The 21,596-nt window shown below is 38.4% G+C and overlaps 1 protein-coding gene across 6 annotated transcripts in view; it reads left to right on the forward strand.

The window, feature by feature from the left end:
• PRR16 (proline rich 16) overlaps positions 1-18,803 on the forward strand; it is a 136,140-nt gene extending 117,337 nt beyond the window's left edge. For 5 of the 6 annotated variants that reach the window (XM_039545562.1, XM_039545558.1, XM_039545561.1 and 2 more), the window contains one exon: positions 17,943-18,803. In XM_039545562.1, the coding sequence (XP_039401496.1) occupies positions 17,994-18,701 (708 nt within the window). In that variant the 5' untranslated portion in view covers positions 17,943-17,993 and the 3' untranslated portion in view covers positions 18,702-18,803. Of the gene's footprint in view, positions 1-15,232; positions 15,323-17,942 lie in introns of all 6 variants that reach the window. The other variant, XM_039545560.1, reaches the window with a different exon arrangement.
• Positions 18,804-21,596: the final 2,793 nt, after the last annotated feature.

Genomic DNA, 21,596 nt, shown 5'->3' on the forward strand with positions numbered 1-21,596 from the left:
CTTTTCTTCCACTTTTAACATTGCTGAGCCTTAGATAAATAAATTGAAATTGATGCTTGTGAAAACAGGTAACTGTCTTCTTATTTACAAGTTCTGTTTTACCACTGACTGTACTACTGTTTCTAGTAGAAACAGAATATTCTTTTTGTGGGTTTTTTTGGACTACTTCATTTTGCATCATAATTACTTTACATTGTTTACATTCAATCAGATTGGTATTTAATGGTATTATTTAATGATATGGTATTAATAATTTGGCATTAATGAGTATTTAATAGCAGCACTTAATGGAATAGCATGGTTTGCCATTAAAGACATACTGATTTATGTTAAAATAACCCTTAACTCTAAATTCTGGTTTTTCATGTGTGATGTCCAACTAAAAATAATCTTGGGTATGATGTCTGTATTTAGATTGGTGGCAAGAGACTTATTGAGCTATAAAGCATCTCAGACATAAACCAAAGAAAGTCTTCTCTTACAAATGAGTCAGAATCTTTTTTTAAGGTATGTTTTTCTTCAGGAATTTCAGAGATTATATTTTGTTTCTTTAGATGTGAAGCACTTGCATTTGAATAGATTGATATATAGTCTCTCCTTTTTTAGTCTACAGGAATGTATTAAATCTATATGAACTGAAAAATCTATATTTTCAATGTATCAGACCCTTAGTGTTTGAAATATATTTTTGTTAAAAGAGAAAATCTTGCATCTAAAACTCTAGTGCTGAAGTGCTAAAATATGGATGACAGCTTTAAAGTGTCTACTTATACAGTAATTTATATTTCGCTAATGGCACACAAGGAGCATAAAAGAATAAACTTATTTGCTCAACGCCACTGATTGTCATATAAGTCACTAAAAAGCAAATTTATTGTGAAACATTAATGTATGCATCTTGTTTTGAGGCATTAAAACCATTTTATTCTTGCCAATTATATTCTATTGGGTAATCTGGCTATATTTTCATTTGAAATAGACAAAGCCAAGATAATTTGTACAGCACTGCCCCATTTGGCAATAGGCACCAAAAGTCCTATTCTTCTTTGGGTATGTCTATACTACAAAATTAGGTTGATTTTATTTAAGTCAACATTGAGCCTCTGATTCTGCATGTCCCCACTATGCACATTGTGTCAGCAGAGCGCATCCTCACTAGCAGGGCATCAATCAACTCATGGAGTGCTGCACCGTGGGTAGCTATCCCACAGTGCATGGAGCTGAGTGGAATGTTTGGTTGGGCTTGCAGTGCCTCCTGGGACTAAAACATTTGCGTCGGTGGTTATGGGAACATGTCATTAGCTTCCCATGATGCACTTACCTACCTTCCTCCCTCCCACCCTGAAATCAACGGCAAACAAACCAAGCCTTTTTTGCACCTTTTGTTATAAGCCTGGGTTATCCATGCAGACACCATAGCACAAAAAGCATGGACCCCACTCAGCTGTACACTGTTGTTGTGATCATTACAAACACCTCGCGCCTTAACCTGCAGTATTTGCTCAGCCGAAGCAGGAGCTTCCAGCCCTGCTTGGAAGCCATGGAGCGAAGCGATTTGCAGATGCTGGTGACAGTTATGCATCATCTTGGCATGGTGGAGCGCCACTTCTGGGCCCAGGAAACAAGCTCTGACTGGTGGGACTGCATAGTTATGTAGCTATGGGATGATGAGCATTGGCTGCAGAACTTTCGAATGCATAAGGCTACTTTCATGGAACTGTGCGAAGAGCTTTTTTAAATGTTTATTTTTAATGAAATTGAAATATATTTCTTACAAATAATTTTGAGTAAAAATAAAAATATTTGACTTTGGAAAGGTCAAAACATTTTGATTTTTTCAGAGTATTTGTTTTTTTTAAATAAAGCCCCCCCAAACAGCAAATTCAACATGAATTGGTAAAAGGTTTTGGTTAACCCAAATCTGCATTTTTTGGCAAAAAAGGTTTTGGAAGAAACATTTTGCACTGCTTAGTCCTGGCTAATGTACTTGTCAATGAATTAAGAATCTAATATCGTAGATTGTGACTAGACTATCAGCTAATTCATAATGTTTCTTGACTACAAAGTAACTTCAGTGTACTCATTTATGTATTTATGAGTATTTACCTATTCCTCAGAAAGCTCATTGAGCTACATTCAATACTGAAGGGATTATACAGAGCTACATTAATTTATATTCTAAAATTTTTAATCTCTCCATTATATGTATTTCTGAAGTGCCACCTTGGTATCTAAATACCTTGCAAGACATTTTTTGTTTGTTTTGAATGGGGATTCAATTTTTTTTTTAAGGGAAAAAAATCAACATACAGGAATCTGAGTCAACACAGTGAACTTTAATTGTTTGGATGCATATATTTCAATATATTTCTACATGCAGATTACATAAATACATTTCATGACTGGAGACTAAATCTAATATTTACCTGAACTCTTATGATGTAAATTTATGCAAATTGTTATTAAGAATTTTTTATCACACGAAGCCATATTTAGCTATTTCAAAAATATGCAGAAAGCATTTTCAAACAAAGTACAATAAATGTTCAAAAACCACGTTTCAATGCTAAATATTGGCTGTTTTACAGCGTTTTTATTTGAAAAAATACAAGAAGTGGTGAAACCACACGGACTAATCAAATTTCAGTTCGAAGCTATTTAAGAAAAAAACCAAAACCTTTTTGTTGGTTTTCAGGAAAAAAACGCTATAATAGACAGCAGGTTCTTTTAAACTTATTACAATACATATGTGACTAGAGGAGTGTTGTTTGATATATATATATTCTCTAAACCAAAAAGTGAAACCTTCACAAACTGATAAGGAAAAGTCAAATTCAAAAAGCTTTCTGCATTCATAGTTCTATAGGTTTTACATGTTTCTGTGACTTATAAATAGCCAAATTTATTTTTATTTTGAACAGTTTTTTAATATGGGAAATGTGATCCTCAGTTGGTACTTTTTATTTTGAGTTTGGGACTAGAGTGAACTTTTCTTTCCAGGTTTTAAATACTTGGAAAATATGACTTTCTCTTGCCAACACACAGACTCTGGCCAGAGGAGGGGGCCCCACTGAATCTGAGAAGAGGGCTATTGTTGATGAGGAACCTGATGCCCCCTCACCCATTTCCCTCCCATCTTTGCAGATGAGGGAAGAGCTGTATGTGAGACAATATGACCCCGGATTTTTTTTTTTAAACAAAATTACTTTTAGAACCTGCTGCAAGATTATCTGATGTACTGTGCTGTAACCTCCCAACCCAGCAAGACTCTCTGTTCTTTATTCACCCCAAGGTAGGACAGGCACTGATTTTCCCTTTGCATTTCTACCTAATTCCTCAGTGGACTTTCTGCCACCAGGTGTTGCGCCAAGGTTTAAACTGGGATAAACCAATGTAACACCAGACTGAATCTGTCTCAGTGCTTATAATAAATTTTGAAAAGAAAAATATCTTCTGCTGATCTACTGTGATTATCCAAATAACCCCTGAAATCAGAATTTAATCTTTCTTAAATTGTGATTTTGTTCTGAAATGCTGATTTTTCTGAGTTTTGAGTGCATCGTCCCCATAACCATTCTCATAGGTACAGTTTTCTTATATTAAAACCCTTTTCATTTGTACTAAAACTTTAGAGTACTTTGAATTGTGAACCGTGGTATTAGCTAAAATCTCTGCATTAGGTAGGTAGAGACTCTACCTTTATAAATGGTAAAACTGGAAATACTGAAACAGTGGTTTTCAACCTTTTATCCATTGCAGACCCCTACAAATTCTGAAGGGAGGTGTGGACCCCTGCAGACCACAGCTGGAAAACCACTGGGCTAAAATAAGTGTCTGGGGGGGAAAAAAGAGAGAGAATGTAAATCCATATTATTTTTCATTGGTGGGTGGATAGAATCACTCTGAAGATAATAATTAAACACTGCAGTTTGGCATTGTTCAGTAGCAGTGTTCAAGAGAGACTGGTTTGTGAAGAAGCTGAAACACACATTGTTGTGTCTTTGGCTCAAGTCAGTGCTACTCTAATACTGAGTATGAAACATAATTAACTTATGGAACACATTGCCATGGGTTATTATTGAGGCAATTTGCATAACAGATTCAATATTTAGGGCCACATTTTTTACAAGAATAGCCTTTATTCAAAAATATTATGCAGTTTTTCGCCCACATTTGTATGTGCAATTTGGTTTGCTAGGTAGACAGTTGACTAGCAATTTGTTTGCAACCATTTGATTTGTGCAAACAAATTTGTTAATTGCACATGCAAATATAGATGCAGCTGATGCAAAATTTTGCATGCAAACCTCCATTCTAAAAAAATTGCTTTTATTTCCTTGTCTGCAGTTACACTAGCTAATATAAAAACATTGCAATTTAGTAGTCCTCATGCTTCAAAGATATAAGTTTGTCACCAGCTAAGTCCAGGAAGAAATTGTCCCCAATGAAATATTATGGCAGTTGTATGGTTTCCTCTGAATTGCCATATATTGGCCACTCAGAGACAGGACAAACAATGGATAACCTATTGGTTGTTTCCAGATGGTCATTCAGATGTTGTTCTATTAATCCCTTACTTTCATGACCTCTACCATTCATTCAAACTATAGCTACTCTATGATGAACAGAATGAGAAAAACAAATATGATGATTTCTTCACATTATGGAAGTTCAAGCTGGTTCCAATTAACATGAACTTAATTATATGAAAATTGCTGATTTCCCCTAAAACTAAATTCTTTTGACTGCAAGTTATATTGCAAATGTTATGGAAATTTACTCATGACATGTTTTAATGCGCATTATCTCTCTTCCTTTTTCCAGTACTTAAAAGCCTTGGAAAGTGTGTGTGGTTTGTTTGTTTGTTTGTTTTTGTAATTTGTAAATCTTCTGTTGTTGTTCAAAACGTGTTGTGCCAGATTCATGTGCTATTCTTGGAAAGAGTAATTGAGAAACACTTAATTAGCATTGCTGTCCAAAGAAGTACAGGGCACACGTGCTATTTCAAATGCATACATTGATTTTTTTTTAGCCTTACGTTTTGACAACTATTTAAGCTTGGTGCAAATCCTAGAACTGGGGAGATGGAAGATTGAAAACCTTATCAAGGTTGCCTTCTTAAATGTTGCAATACACAGCTTAATATACAGTTTTGCTTTTGGTCTGGTAACACATGGAGAACTACTTAAAAAATCATTGCATTAGTAAGTTCCCTGAGGGAGGATAAAAACAACTTTAGTATTATTAGGCCAAATGTCATGCAAATCAGGTTAATCCTTTATATTTCCTAGAAATTAATGACTCAGTATCATTTTTTCATATATGATAAGACTTGAATATTCCACACAGGATCTGGAGTGAGAATTTTTTGGTTTTTACACTGAATGACAACTTTGGTATTTTAGTTGGGCTTTTAAAACAGCAGTTTTTGATGACAAACATCCTTTAAGCCTGTATTTCTAGGCTACGTCCGTTTCTCATAGCCAGGGGGCTATTACACTGCTGCTGTTAGATTTCTGCTTAGTTTGATGCTTATTTAAAAAAAAAAACAACAAGCTCTCATTTTTTGTGGTTGCAGCTAGAATCACATTGTTCATTATGGTGTAAACTCTTGCTATATTCCTTAATGCTTTATGACTTTTTGTTTTTGTTGTTAAATGGCTTCCCTAGCAGACTCTATTCCGAAGGGTAGACAGAGAAATTTGCCTGTGTCATATGGGGCATTAAAGAGGCAGATCAGATGACTCCTTGTATTGTATGACTTGCCAATATCAAACCTTTTCCTTTAGGATGGTGAATAGGCTTTTTTCCAGCTTCACTTCACTGAACATCTATTTATCTCGGAATGGTAATGCTAAGTTTTCAGGCCTTATTAGGTCTCTGGGATCTAAGCATATTTTTTAAATTTCTATTTTTAAAGTTATGAATAAGCTGCTAATGCAAGGTGGAGGACTGTTTCCAAATATTTGAGACCATCTCTGTATGTGACACAGCAAATGGTATATTTCTGAATCCACGTATTTATCAGGGGTAACTGTGGAGTCTTTGTGTATATGATGTGCTCCATAGAACTGTGCTAGTTCCCTGAAGATGTCTGGATGCTGTGCCATTAATTCTTCTCTTGTGATAGCAGCATCATTATATGCTGTTCTTGTTATTTCAATAAAGGTAAACTCAGTGTAAGTTTCCCTACATGATAGTGCTGTTTTAGAAATCTTAGTAATGAAAAATATAGACTGATCTTGCCCTTGGCTGTTGTTGCTATGACAAGCAATCCCAATCTGTTCTCTTCATTATTTACCACTCCCCCAATTTTTGTGTCATCTGCAAACTTTATCAATGATAATTTTATGTTTTCTTCAGATAATTAATAAAAATGTTAGAGTGTAGGGCCAAAACCTGATCCCTTTGGGACCCCACTAGAAACACTTTTGTTCACTGATAGTTCCCCATTTACAATGGTGATATGAGACCTATTAGCCAGCTTTTAATCCACTTAATATGTAGCAGGTAAATTTTATATCTTCCTAGCTTTTTAATGAAAAATGCTTTGCAGGCATCTAAGTATTTTACATCAACCAAACTTGTAATCTCATCAAAATAAGTTGTCAAGTTAGTTTGACAGGATGTATTTTCCATAAAGATTGTGTTAATTGGCATTAATCATATTACCCTCTTGCAATTCAGTATTGATCAAATTTCGTGTCAATTGCTCCATTATCTTGACCAGGATCAATGTCAGACTGACAGGCCTATAATTACTCAGGTCATCCCATTTACCCTTTTTAAAAATATTGGCACATCATTAGTTTTCTTCCAGGCTTCTGGAACTTCCCCAGTGCTCCAGAACTTATTGAAAATAAGCATTAATGGCCCAGCAAGCTCCTCAGCCCCTTCTTTTGAAACACTGCTGATTTAACAATATCTAAATTTAGTAGCTGCTGTTTAACATCATCTTGATAAACAAGTGGAATGGAAAGAGTGTTACCATATGATATGACTACATTATCTGTTTTTTCCTAAACATAGAACAGAAATATTTATTGAATATTCTGCCTTTTCTGCATTATTATTGATAATTCTACCATTTCCATCTAGTAATGGACCAGTACAATTGTTAGGATTTTTTTTGTTCCTAATATACTTTAAAAAACTCATTCTTATTGTCCTTAAATCAACTGGCCATAGGTTTCTTCTTGTGCTTCCCTTACCAAATTTCTACAATTCCTAGTTTCTGATTTATATTATTTACTATCAACTTCCCTTTTTTCCCATTTGTTATATATAATTTTTTATAGCTGCCTTCACTTCCCCTCTAAACAAGGTCATTTTTTTAACCAATATGGCTGCTTTCCTTGATTGTGGTTTTGTGACTTTTGGGGATCTAGTAATTTTTGGCTCATAATTGTTTTCAGCTTTGTGAAACTGGCCCTTTTAAAGCACTGAGTGTGTGTGTGTGTTTCTCTCACTGGTCTGGATTTTATTCTGTTTGCACATAATCAAGGTGGTCAAGTCATGATCACTTGTACCTAAGTTAGCATTAATTTTTATTTCTAGTATCAATTCTTCCTTATCTGTCAAGATGGGAGCTAATATAGAATTCCCCCAAGTTGGACGCAAGAATTCTTGAGTTAGGGAATTGTCATCTACAATGTTTTGAAATTCCAAGGAAGTTTTAGTACTGGCAGCATGAGATCTCCAGCATGTGTCATTCAAATTGGAGGCCCGCATTATCATGCAGATTTATTTTTCTTACACATTATACAGTAAAATCCTTTTTATTCAGCATGTTGGGGGAATGGGGGTGCCAGTAAGGGAAAATTCCGGTTAACTAAGAGGGAGGGAGTTTGGGTGCGTGAGACGGTGCGGGGTTGGAGCACGAGAAGGGATGTGGGACGCAGGACATGGTCTCTGGGAGGGAGTTTGGGTGTGGGAGGGGGCTCGGGGCAGGGGGTTTTGTGGTGTCAGATCTGGAGGGCACTCATCTAGGGTGGTTCCCCACAAGCGGCAAGCTGTCCCAGCCGCTCCTAGGCAGAGGCGTGGCAGATGGCTCTGTGTGCGGCCCCTGCCCGGTCTCATGCGCTAGCTCCGCAGCTCCCATTGACTGGGGTTGTGCCTGCAGATGGAGGCAGCACACAGAGCCGCTTGGCACAGCCTATGAGCAGCAAGGACAGGTTGCCACTTGTGGGGAGCTGCCCGAGGTGAGTGTCCCGAGATGTGGCACCGCAAAACCTCTCCTGTGCCCCAATCCCATTCTCCAAGCCCTCTCCTGCATCCAAAATTCCCTCCCAGAGCCTATGCCCCACGTCCCCTCCTGCACGCTGAATCTCTTGTGGCCATTCTTCTGCCCAAGAGCAGCAGGGACATGTCGCAACTTCTGGGGAGGCACGCGGAACCAGGTAGGGAGCCTGATGGCCCCGTGCCAACCAGACTATAAACTAGACTTTCTATGAAGATCAGAAATGCTGGTTTATAGAGCTTTCCGGTTGGTACAGGGCCGGATAACACAGCTTTTCCTGTAGATAAGTAAGAAGGCGCTCATCCTGTTCCCAAGTGTGATTTGATGGTTTGTAGAAGACACCAACTAGTACCTCATCTTGTGCTTGGACATACGTCTGTAAGCATTCAAGATCATTTTCTTTTGAGTTATCACTGACTTGGAAACAGGTAACACCACTTTTGGTGTAGAGTGCCACTCCCTCTCCTCTTCTGCCTGCTTGATGCTTCCTGAACAGGTTAGAACTGTTAATTTTAGCATTTCAGTTTTGGAAATCATCCCACTAGGATTCAGAAATACCAACTAGGTCAAATTTATGCTCATAAATGAGTAATATCAGTTCTTTTTGTTTGTTACCCAGGCTCTTACATTGGTATATAGGCAAATCAGTAATTTCTTTTCTTTATGTCCTTTCATTCCTTGATTAATTTTGTTCTCAACATCTTGGTTTTGTGTTGAATGCTCATATCTTCCCTATTCCTTCCCTTCACTTTTGTTATCAGTTTAATTTCCTCACGGCTACTCTAGCCAACCTGTTTCCAAAAAGATTGGTCCTTCTTCTACTGAGGTGGAGGCTGCTCAAACTATCCCCCCTATAGAAGGTGGACCAATGTTCCATAAAACAAAAATCTCCACCGTATGCCACTTACCTAGCGAGCGATTCCCTTTCAGAATCTTCAGCCTTCTGTCTTCTGTTTTCTCATGGGACAGGAGGGATCTCAGGGAAGATCGCTTGGACATTCGTCTTCAGCAGACTTCCAAGTTCCCTGAACTCATCTATCTGTGAGATATCTCATGACATAGTCTCAGTGTTGAAATGAGCCGTTACCAATGGATACTTTCCCATCCACTTCAGAAACCTGTCCAATCTTACAGTGAGGTCTCATGTCTTGGCTTCAGAAAGGTAGCACACTGTCCTTTTTTCTGCCTGTCCCTTGCAGAATGGTCTTTCGACTCTTCTGAGTATTGAATCCCTATGAGGATCATCTATCTTCCTTGGACAGTTGAACCCTTTTTGGACAAGCTTGATTTTCTTACAGGTTGTGCTGAACTGCCATCCACAGGTGCGTCCAGTACACCGCTGTTCTTTTGGGCCAGCTGAACCTTGAGAGGTATCCTCCGGTTTCCATGTTGAGAACCTGATATCAATTGGAAAATGCTAGCTGTGTAGAAGTCCTCCTGGTCCTCTTTTCTCTAGTGGCCATAGCCTGCCCATCCTTGTCTTCCTCCAGCCATATATAATGCCACTGTGACCTCTTGGCTCCGGTGGTTACAAACTGCCAGTCCACCTCTCTGACTTTGTAATGGCCAGCTCATTCCTTCCTTTATTCTGGAATACAGATGTTTCCTGAACCTGGCTGTTAGCGCCTCAACTTCTCTGATTCTCTGTACTGTGTCCACTTACTCATCCAATTCAAGAAACTTCTCTATTTCAGCTACCAATTTGCACTTCAACTTGCATGTTCCCTTTCTGTCATGGTTCTGGTAACTACAGTGACTCCTAGTACTGAAGTTAAATTTATTTTTGATGTTTTTCAAGCATCTGAAAGGAGTGAGAAGAAGAAAACCTTAAAGATCCACTTGTCGCATATTGAAGCAGCTTTAAACTACAGTTTGATCTCTTTTCTGAACATTTACCATATTCCAGTTTGACCTTTTAATTTGTCTTCATTACAATTCTCTTCAGAGGCTGAGACACTAGAAAGGCTGAATGCTTGAAAGGTATTCTCTGCAGGAATTGTAACTTTTTCAGATCTCTCTCTTTGAACATACTCCCATTGTTCAGATGATTGCTGTTTTATCTATTGAGCAGGCCATTTTGTGATTGAGAGTCAGATTTTAAAAATACCATAAAATTGCAGTCTCCAAACTGTATGTGAAAGTAGTTAAATTTAGTACAACACAGAGCAGCCACTCAACAGTAATGGCATTTGCTTTAGGTAAGGTCATGCTGTACCATAGGACTCAGTTGGTGCAACCCTTATTCTTGTTGATGAACAGTTGCTTACATGAGTAGTCCCATTACTCCTGTAATCAAGGGCTGAGCAAGGTGAGTTAAGGTTGCACAATCTGGCCCTGTTTGCTGATGGATTTCAGAAGTAGTTCTGAGATTGACTACTTGAGTGTTTTAAAGAGGAACTTCCGTAACAAGGATCTTTTCCAAGCATATAATAAATGTATTAACCTGCTATGCTTTATTTGTATGTATTTTTGATACATTTACTAATTACTATACCATAGTTATTTATTTTTAAACAAATACTTGCTCTTCCTGGGCTTGTATATATTAGAATTTTAGTTTTGCTTTTAATTCACATTGAATGCCAGTTCTAAAAGGGAATTTTAAATTATTGTGTACCTGCTTAAAAATACCACCTTGCTGTTCAGTGGTGCTTTTCATCAATGGATGTAAAGCGCTTTGCAAAGGTGGTTAGTATCATGTCCACATTTTACAGAGGGGGAAACTGAGGCACATGAAGGGAAGTGACTTGCTTGTTCTTGTTGCAGCTCACTGTAGGCTGAATCCTGGCATCAGTCATGACCACGAGCTGACATTTGTGAGTGTCTACACTAGAATTTTATTACCGTGTTAGCTTACTCTAATTAATTGGTGATCAGTTAACTCAAGTTACGGGATGAGCAAGGCTTCTAGTGTAGAAATACCTTCCCAAGCCAGCTTCTTCTCCTATTTATCACATTGTGAAGTTACAAAATGCTTAGCTTAAGAAAGCAGATTTCTCATCCAGTATACTATGTTGTAATCAGAGGTTTGACTTCATTGCAGGACCCAATTATGAAGGAGAAATGTAACATGGATATCAGACTTGATTTAATCCTTGAATCTAACTACAGGAATCAGGGCTGTGGAGCTCTGATGATGGAAAGCCCTACCAGAATAGAAGTGCAGTATCACCAGAGGCATGTAGCTCCACATATCCAGTGAAGTGGAAGCTGAGTATTGGCAACCCAGACAGTAGCGGGGTTGACCAAGACACCCAGGAGATGTGGCAGATCTCCAGGACAGCTTCAGCAAGAACACTCTTACGAAGTTCTGCACAGTTCTTCCCAGCTCCTTACAAATACTACAAGGGAGTGCAGGCAACAGAGGAGCTGTCATGTGTCCTTCCCTAGGACTGGATTCCTCTATTGGTGTAGCCGCCCCTTGGGAGCAGAGAGGTACCTCTCCCCCACTCACAGGTGTGAATCAGGTGCAGTTACTAAAGGAAACTAGACATGATTTTAAAAAATAAATAAATATTTTCTTTTTTACTCCAGCGGGAAAACCTCCTTTTGCGATGGAAATTGCTTTCTAGTTGCAAACTTGCATTTTCTATTGTGCTAATAGTCTCAGGATACTTCTCCTGTGATGCAACTATTTTCTACATACTGTTTTCCTACTTGGATTTTAATTTTTTGGGCAAATAGGCAGAACAAAATGACAGTGAACAGAATCATGATTTATTATGGGAAGGAATCAAGGCAGATAATCTGCGCTATTCTTCCAAAGCCATTCTCAGTGCCTTTTTCCAAATGAAGAAGTGGAAAGAAATTTCCAACGTGTACTACACACTTGCCAAGGGACAAAAGATAAACTCATTAAAGTCATTTAAAATTGAGGCATACTTTGGCCTGGGCTTTACTATGAATTCTGGGGAAAATCTTGTTCTGGCAGGGGGATAGACTGAATAGACTAAAAGGTTTTTTCCATCACTAATTGCTATTGCTCTATGATCCGTGTACACAGTGCTTAAACTGGAGCTGTGTACTCCTACCAAGGGTGCAGTATGACCTTCTCAAATTGATGCTTACCAACTTTGTCTCTGTAAATTATATTGTGATGAGGGACAGATTTGTGTGTAACAATCTGCTCTTTGGCAGGAATCAGCTTTTCATTGTGTGTGTACAGAACTAAGCACAATGAAGTCCTGATCCCTGATTGGGACTTCTAGCCACTATTACAATGCAAATAAATCAGAATAACTGGCATAGATTTTTGGTTTGGAAAATGTACTAGTTTTTGTTAACCTGCTACTTGTTGCATTCGCACTTCAGCATTTGACCATTCTCCAGAAACAACCTACACTTTCAGTTGAACTAAAAATCTTCAGCAATTATGTGTTTGCAGTAAGTAATAAGAGTGATTACTGGTTTATTTGAGGGCAAATATATACGTTTTACTTAATTTATTTCTATGGAAATATGTGCTAAAACCTGGTCAGCCTGTCAATTTATGCTTTGATGTTTTTCTTCCTCTTCATTCAGAATTTTAGATTTGAAATTCCAAAAGAATTCATATCAAGTTCAAGAAAGATTTGGTTGTTTATTTGGCTGACAGAGATCAGCTTAATCTTTGGCTAATCATATTGCATAACAAGAGGCACTGCTCTGACCTCGTCACCTGAGCAACCTTCCCTGTTTGTCCAATCTACACTGGCCATGTTGGTTACTGCATTCCCCCAATTACCCAAAGCCCTTTGAGGGAAAGGGTGATAGGAAGCAAGGGAGACTGAGACTAAGTGGGATGGGCAGGATTCTGTGTTCACAAGAGATGTACAGCTCCCCTTGGCATTTTGACATATCTGCTTAATCTGTTATTAAACATTGTTCAAAGCCAAGCGTAATACCAATCGGGTCTTTAACGGTCAGGTCAGTATGCTTTCACCACTCCAAGCAACTGTGGCCACATTGGTCCTTACTGGAACAGCTCCTGTGGTAGTTAGGAGATTGCCACTAGATATGTCTTTTCTACCCCCTTGCCTTCAGTTGCCTAATAACCCTGTTCTCTCCCTGGCTGACAGCTTAGCTTAGCTATCTTCTCTGATCTGTGCTGTATTATTCAGTTCTGTAGCTGTTACTTGTTGGCACAGAATACTTTGACTCTTGACTCTTCCTGGGCCCAGTTCTCCAAGCAGCTCTGTACAGGCAGACCCTTACACTCATGTGAAGCTATACTGAGCCTGTGTGGATCAGCTTGCATTATCAGGGCCCAGTGTCCCATTCATCCTGGTAGATTCACAGTTCTGTCACAGGGTATGTCTACACTACCCGCCGAATCGGTGGGTAGTGATCGATCTGTCGGGGATCATCTAGATATGATACATCGATCCCTGAATGCGCTCCTCGTCGACTCCGGAACTCCACCAGGGTGAGAGGCAGAAGCGGAGTCAACGGAGGAGCAGTGGCCGTCGATCCCGCGCTGCGAGGATGCGAAATAAATCAATCTAAGTCAAGCTAAGATATGTCAACTTCAGCTATGTTATTCTCGTAGCTGAAGTTGCGTATCTTAGATCGATTCTCGCCCTCCCTCCCCCCAGTGTAGACCAGGCCACAGACTCCCTATGTGACTTTAAGGAATCACTTAATCTGTTTATCTCAGTTCCACATGTGTAAATTGGAGCTAGGACTGTATTATTTTTTTCTCCTTGTAAGATCTTTTGAGAAGGAAGTGACTGTTACTGTGTGTTTGTACAGTGACTAGCACAGAGGGAATCCAACTACATTTTGAGGCCACTGGGCATTACCTAAATACAAATAGGGGAGAGAAATAATATACTCTCCCCTTTCGGGGGTGGGGGAGAGGGTGAAGCTGGTGAGATGCTGCACCTCTCATAGTATCTCATCTCCATCTTCATCAGAACCAAATTCTTCTGATGCAAATATATACCTCTGAGGGTAGAATTTGGTCCTTATTTGTTTATCACAAAAAAACAAAATGCCAAATCTGAGACTTCAAGACAGAGAAGAATTTGTCTCTTAATTAACAAATATATGTTGAATCTATTGGGTCCTCAGAGAAAGAAAAAAAAATGTAATGACAATTTTTTTCAGATTGCTGGCTTTTTTTTTTCTCTTGGGAATTATTTTCCTATAGCCAGTCTGTCGAACCATCCATACAAAATGATGGTGTCCAAATTAGCCATTACCACTCAAGAAAGAGATCTTGGAGTCATTGTGGATAGTTCTCTGAAAACATCTGCTCAATGTGTAGCGGCAGTCAAAAAAGCTAACAGAATATTAGGAACCATTAAGAAAGGGATAGATAACAAGACAGGAAGATATCAGACTGTCTCTATATAAATCCGTGTTACACCCACATCTTGAATGCTGCATATAGACGTGGTCACCTCATCTTAAAAAAGATATATTGGAATTGGAAAAGGAATAAAGAAGGGCAACTAAAATGGCTACGGTAAGGAACAGCTTCCGTATGAGGAGAGATTTAAAAAGACTGGGATTTTTCAGCTTGGAGAAAAAAGAACTAGGTAAGTTCCTGGAGGATAGATCCATTAATGGCTATTAGCCAGGATGAGCAGGGGTGCAACACCATGCTCTGAGTGTCCGTACCCTCTGTTCTCCAGAAGCTGGGAATGGGCGACGGGATGGATCACTTGATGATTCCCTGTTCTGTTCATTCCCTGTGGGGCACCTGGCACTGGCCACTGTTGGAAGACAGGATACTGGGTTAGATGGAGCATTGGTCTGACCCAGTATTGCTGTTCTTATGTTTTATATTATTCAGAGTACAGTAGAACTTCCGAGTTACAAACACCTCGGGAATGGAGGTAACTCTGAACAAAATGTTATGGTTGTTCTTTCCAAAGTTTACAACTGAACATTGACTTAATACAGCTTTGAAACTTTACTGTGCAGAAGAAAAATGCTGCTTTCCCTTTATTTTTAATAGTTTGTTTAACACAGTACTTACTGTACTTTTTTTTTTTAATTTTGTCTCAGCTGCTGCTTGATTGTGTCCTTTGAGATGTGTGGTTGACTGGTCAGTTTGTAACCCTGGTGTTCATAACTCTGAGGTTCTACAGTATACAGGTATTGACCTCTTTTAAAGTGAACTGAAAGTGAAAAAGAAGTTCAGGCTTTATTGTATGTGAATTTTTGCAAATGTGAAAAAACAAAAGGTTGAGAGTGCTAAATTTGAGATATGTGAAAGATTCTTGGATACTGTACAAGAAGTGTTACAAATATTTGTTCAAATTCCGAACAGCTGTTCGGTTTAACTATTTGGTGCTGCTTACCAGCACTCATGCAGATGAGTTGTTGGTTTTGGATGAATGATTGATGCCTGTCCTTAGTAGATGACATTTGCTGCTGTGCAGTGGGCCAACACAAGGCTTGTACACCATTTAAATAGGAATCGGCCTTGTGTTGGCCACTTGCGCAGAGTTGAATGTCATCATGTATGTATGTATACTTGTATTAAGATGAGAATAAGTGTGTTCACTATTTGTTGTTCATTATTAACACTGTTGTTCACATCATACACCTCAATAAGTTAAATAAAATGATGAAATACTTTTGTTGGAAAGTTGCAACATAACATTATTTAATTTCTTAGTATCTAGAACCCTAACACACAAGAACCAAAAACAGAGAGGGGTAAAGCAGGCACAGCTCAACCCACCTTCATCTAAGCTGTGTCTGCAGACTATCTCTGCTGAAGACTCAGATCATGAATTTCCTTCTGGAGCTCCTTATTCTTCATAATTTTAAAACAGATTTCAGTACACCACAATTATTCTCCTTGTTTGTAATCTCTTCTGCTCCATTGAGGAAGCAGAAACAATATCATGTGACTTGTGACCTGTCATACACTAAACACAGAATAGTCAATGTGAGCCGTTTGCCAGGACCATGAAGGATGAAATTTGTTTGCATAAATTAAAATATTCAAATATTGAGAAATAGAAGTACTTCCATAGGCCACATTTACCCTATGGGCACTACAGTGGCATAGCTACGATGGCGTAACTATGGTGCTGTAACCCTTTAGGGTAGATGCAGACTACAGCACTGGAAGAGGTTTTTCTGTTGTTGTAGGAACTCCATTTGCATGAGTGATGGTGTCTAGTTCAACGGAAGCATTCTTCTGTCACCCTAGCCGTATCTACACCGGGGGTTAGATCACCATAGCTGTAGATTTTTCACACCCCTGAGTGCCATGTAGCAATGTCAATCCTGTTTTAAGTGTAGACCAGGCCATAGAAATTCCAAATGATTCTAAAGAGAAAAGGGGCTAAATTCTTCAGGTAATTTACTTACAAAGAATAATTAGACTAGCTTAATAAATATTGCTGTATTATCTTGAATTTCAACCTTTTCGGAAGAATTACAACAGAATTAATGTATTGTCACTTTGAAACTTATAGTTCACAAAAATACCTGAATTACAGTCCTTTGTTCTACTAGCATCTAGACAGACTTTGGATAAGTGATTTCAAAGCACATGTAAATAATTGAATCTTCTTTAAAGAGGCTACTTGAATCTCTCTCCTTTTGAATAATCCTTTGGTTAAGTCAAGGACATCAATGTGTTACCTTACAAGTAGAAACAAAACTTGTTATATGAAAACATTCTAAAAATGGAAAATAAGTTTAGCTATAGCATTTCTACGATTGGATGTTGTCCGGGTACAACCTGCAATGGTAATAAGGGCATGGGAAAGGTATTTTCATATGTTTTTTTTTCAAATTTGTATTTCCCACCTATGCTTTTATGGCTGTATTTACCTTAAGGGTTAATGAACTAAGTACTGAATAGGGTGCATTTTTCAGGAGAGGCTTTTAATCATAGTGTACAAAGTTTTGTATACCTAGCAGAAGGCAACATTACATAATATATAAACAAAACATATAAAGTATGATCATAAATTGGAAAATAGACTAGATTACAAAAACCTAGATACTAGGGAAGTGAGTGTAAGCACATTAGAAGTATGGTAGATAGAGAATCCTCTTAATATAAAATGCATGAAATAGAGTGAATTATCCCCTTCAGGAATAAACAGTAACAATATCTTTATCTTATAAATGATACTGTTTCAGATTTGGTTTAGGGGGAGTCAGATATCTCAAGTAAATAGTCACAAAAGTAGAATGTGTGGTTCAAGATAATCTGGTAACTGCTACTCACTACTTGTGTTAAAATTGCTTTTATAGGCGTTTGTTAACTTTTGACGATATATTCACAATATCTCCAATTCTGAGATACATGTTTAAATCTGGATTTTGTTAGAGGTCAAATCTAACAGATCTTCTACAATAGGTCTGGTTTCAGAAATCATCCTGAACAAACGGAGGTTAAATCATTCAGCCTTCCCCTACACGGTGAGGCAAACTGTGTTACTGAAGGATTATAGTTTACACAGCGTGTTATTGGTAGGTAAGCCCTGGAGAAAAAACATAGAATTTCATTGTAGAAAGGCTAAAATTGTATTTCCATTGTATTCAGATGAGAGGACTAATAACAGATTTTTTTTTTAAATTAAACTAGATTTAGACAAGAAGAAAAAAGAAACAATGGTTCATAACATTGAATATTAAAATGTTTCAGTTCCAGGAAGGGGATAAAGATGATTGTGAACAAAGCTTTGTTTGTTTGCCTTTACTGTGGCAAACCTTTATCACTGTTTGTGTTCTGATTTCCATGCAGGTGGTTGACCAGATTGACACATTGACATCTGACCTGCAGCTGGAGGATGAGATGACAGACAGTTCCAAAACTGACACGCTGAACAGCAGCTCAAGCAGCACAACAGCGTCCAGCTTGGAGAAAGCCAAAGTGCGTGCCAATGCACCTCTCATCAAGCCCCCAGCACACCCATCTGCCATTCTCACCGTACTGAGGAAACCCAATCCACCACCACCTCCACCACGGTTGACTCCTGTGAAGTGTGAAGACCCTCACAGGCCAGTTCCTTCTGCCAACCCTGTAAAGACTAATGGGACCCTACTTCGAAATGGAGGTTTACCAGGAGGACCAAACAAGATTCCTAATGGGGATGTATTTTGCATACCTAATAGTAACTTGGACAAAGTTCCAATGCATCCTCTGATTCATAGACCTGATAAAGACAGGTGTCCTCAGACAGGAACACGGGAACGAGTGCGATTTAGTGAGAAAGTGCAGTACCATGGCTATTGCCCTGACTGTGACGTTCGGTATAACATTAAAAACAGGGAGGTCCACTTACATAGTGAGCCGGCCCACACACTGGGAAAGCTTCCTCACCAATGTCCTCCTTTACCACCACCGCCTCCCCCTCTCCCTCCATTGCCTCTAGAAAATGGAGGGTTGGGAATAAGCCCCAGTAATAGCTTTCCCCCTCTCAGACCTGCAACTGTGCCTCCACAAACTGCACCAAAACCCCAGAAGACCATCTTAAGAAAGTCAACCACTACAACGGTGTGATGTATGCCACTTGAAAAACTGTTTGTTTTTTCCTATATATAAACATAAACAAATAGGTAATGAGCACTTTCTACTCAAGCAATAAAAAGCCCAAATATATTACATCCTGTGTTCAGTGAAGTGGCATAAAAATCATATGGTAAGTACAAAGAAAATTGTTCACTAATGTTACATGTTTGCACCAAAGAATTTCATTATTAAAAGCTCCAGTATAATGAGCATGCTACGGGTCATGAGCTGTTAAAAGTGATTGCAGCTGAACAGCTCTACCTATGGTCTAAGCAATGTTAATAGTTCATCTCAAAAACATCATATCTGTAGTAGCAATTAGAGGTGAAGTTAAGTCTTCCTCAGACAATAGAATAATTAGTACTGTGGGTGTTTTGTAGTGCAGGAAATTTTTAAAATACATTTGCTAGGAACATAATGTATGATTATGTGGAGCAAAATGTAACTCCAGCTAATGTTTCCTGATTGAATCTTAACAAATGAGTTTTTATATGCCTGGTTGCTTGAATCAAGGGTATCTTGTCCGGAGCTGTGCATTATGGTGCACAGTTTTAAGCCAGCTTGTTTTTTGTTCTCTGGTCTAGAGATGAATAGGCAATTGGAAGGCATGTTGATATGATCTTGGCAAAACAAACAATATTCAAGTTTGGTTCTGAAACACTCAATAATCAAAAAGCAGAGAGAGGAATGCCATGCTTTTAAATGAGGAGGCATGGCCTGATGAGTTATTTTCTGCTTCCATTGTTCCATCTCATGTGGGGATAATACTTATCTACCTAACATGGATGAGATGTGTAGGTTAATGAGTTAGAGCCCAGTCCTAAAGTCCTTACTCAAGTTTTCCTCAGGCAAATCTCCTATGGAGGACAATGGAAATTGTGTGTACAGTCTTCAGGGATTGGTGCTTAATACTTGTAAAGAGTTTTGAAGATGAAAAGCACTGTGTAATGACTAAGTATTAACATGCACAACAAGACATTTCTCTTGTTATGACATTTTGGTGGCTTAACCCAATTAAAATTCTTACCAGTGAGAAAACTCTCCAATATTTTTTCATTGTTTTACAGAAAAGAATGTTTGTTGTTAGGAGGAATGTTGGCTCCTTGGTTTTTAAAAGCAGGTGATCAGTGAAAGAGATGTTATAGGAAACCTTTTCTTCACAAAGTCCCTCCAAAAATAAGCTTGCAAATGACCTAAACACCTGAATGTCAGCAGATGTTACTTGAGTTACACACAAAACATGCACTTAGGCTGTTTAGCTCTGAAAGGGTTGGACAAGGTTGGCATTTGTGGGGCCTTATTAACCAACACAGAAATATGTCAGTCCCTTATGTTTGCATAGAGCAATAGAAATTCAGCTGCTAAATCCTTCAATTCAATTGCTAAATCCTTATGAAACTTTTACCGATAATAAAGGTTGAATTTTGTGCAAATATATCTCTGGAGTTTAAAGCCTCCCATTGCACTATACTGTGTGGTTTACCAAACCATCATGATGGAGAGATGTCATTATCTCATGCATTTGATCGGGGTAGGCAACGTATGGCATGCGTGCCGAAGGTGGCATACAAGCTCATTTTCAGCGGCACTCACACTGGCTGGGTCCTGGCCACCGGCCCAGGGGGCTCTGCATTTAAATTTAGTTTTAAATGAAGCTTCTTAAACATTTTAAAAACCTTATTTACTTTACATACAACACTAGTTTAGTTATATATTATAGACTTATAGAAAGAGACCTTCTAAAAACGTTAAAATGTATTACTGGCACGCGAAACCTTAAATTAGAGTGATTAAATGAAGACTCGGCACACTGCTTCCGAAAGTTTGCCGATCCCTGCATTTGATCATGTTTGCCACGCTTTCCACTGTTTTTCAATCCCATAATTTGCATCATTATAATGCCTTTACTATTTGTATGAGCATATTTACAGATGTCTTTGATCTCTGAAAGTCACTGGAAGTCCCTCTGCCCTGCTCATGAGGCTCCAGAGCAGCTCCTCCTTCCATTAGGAATTTACATTTAAAATATGGTGAAACTGTGTGCAGAACTTCTTTACACACAAACAACACAACCACACAGTGGCTGCTATTAAAAAGGAAAGATTGATCATGTGATGCTGCCTCTATCATAAGTCATATGTACCTACTTGTGTAATTTAACTTAATCAGAAAAATCCTTCTATACTGAAAGAATTGTATTATGTGCATATCCTGATGTATGTACAATCAGTTGTGTGTTTATATAAGATTTGTGCAATCTTATATAAAATAAGATTTACAATACTTTGAAAAATGTAACACCCTATCTCTTCTTGGGTTTTGTTCTATTGCCATTCCCTTTTCTGTTCCTTTCACTTGGTGCACCTAGTCCTGCATTTTCTTTTCATTACCTGTTAGTTCCATGTCTAAAATTGCTGTTTGAAATACTTTAAAGAATTCCATTTACTTTTTCTCTGTCTATTTTTTCTCTTTGCTGGCTGAAGACTTTATTTATTTATTTATTTTGCCAGTGAAGCTTTTTCGGCTTCACATTTATCTGCATTCTAGCGGGTCCCTATTGTGATAATATCTCTGTGCTGGGATCTCATTCCTACTATGTCTGTCCCTTATCTTTGTTATGGGGCTAGGCGCAGCAGCTCCCAAGCCTACTAAGCTGATTTCCAGCAACCAAGGCTCTGATACCACTTCCTCAAAATGATTAATGCAGCAAATAGGTGGTTTGACAACTTTTCTGCCTCTCAAAATGGCTCCCTCTTTCCTTTCCAGAACTGAATTGTGCATGCTGATTGACATTTTTTTGTTCCCTTTCTAGAACTCATAGGGTGAAATGGGAGTTGTGACATTGACTTCAGTGGGTCCAGGATTTTACCCACTGTGTCTCCTTCT

This window comes from Mauremys reevesii, linkage group 6 (assembly GCF_016161935.1).
Source record: "Mauremys reevesii isolate NIE-2019 linkage group 6, ASM1616193v1, whole genome shotgun sequence".
NCBI lineage: Eukaryota > Metazoa > Chordata > Testudines > Geoemydidae > Mauremys > Mauremys reevesii.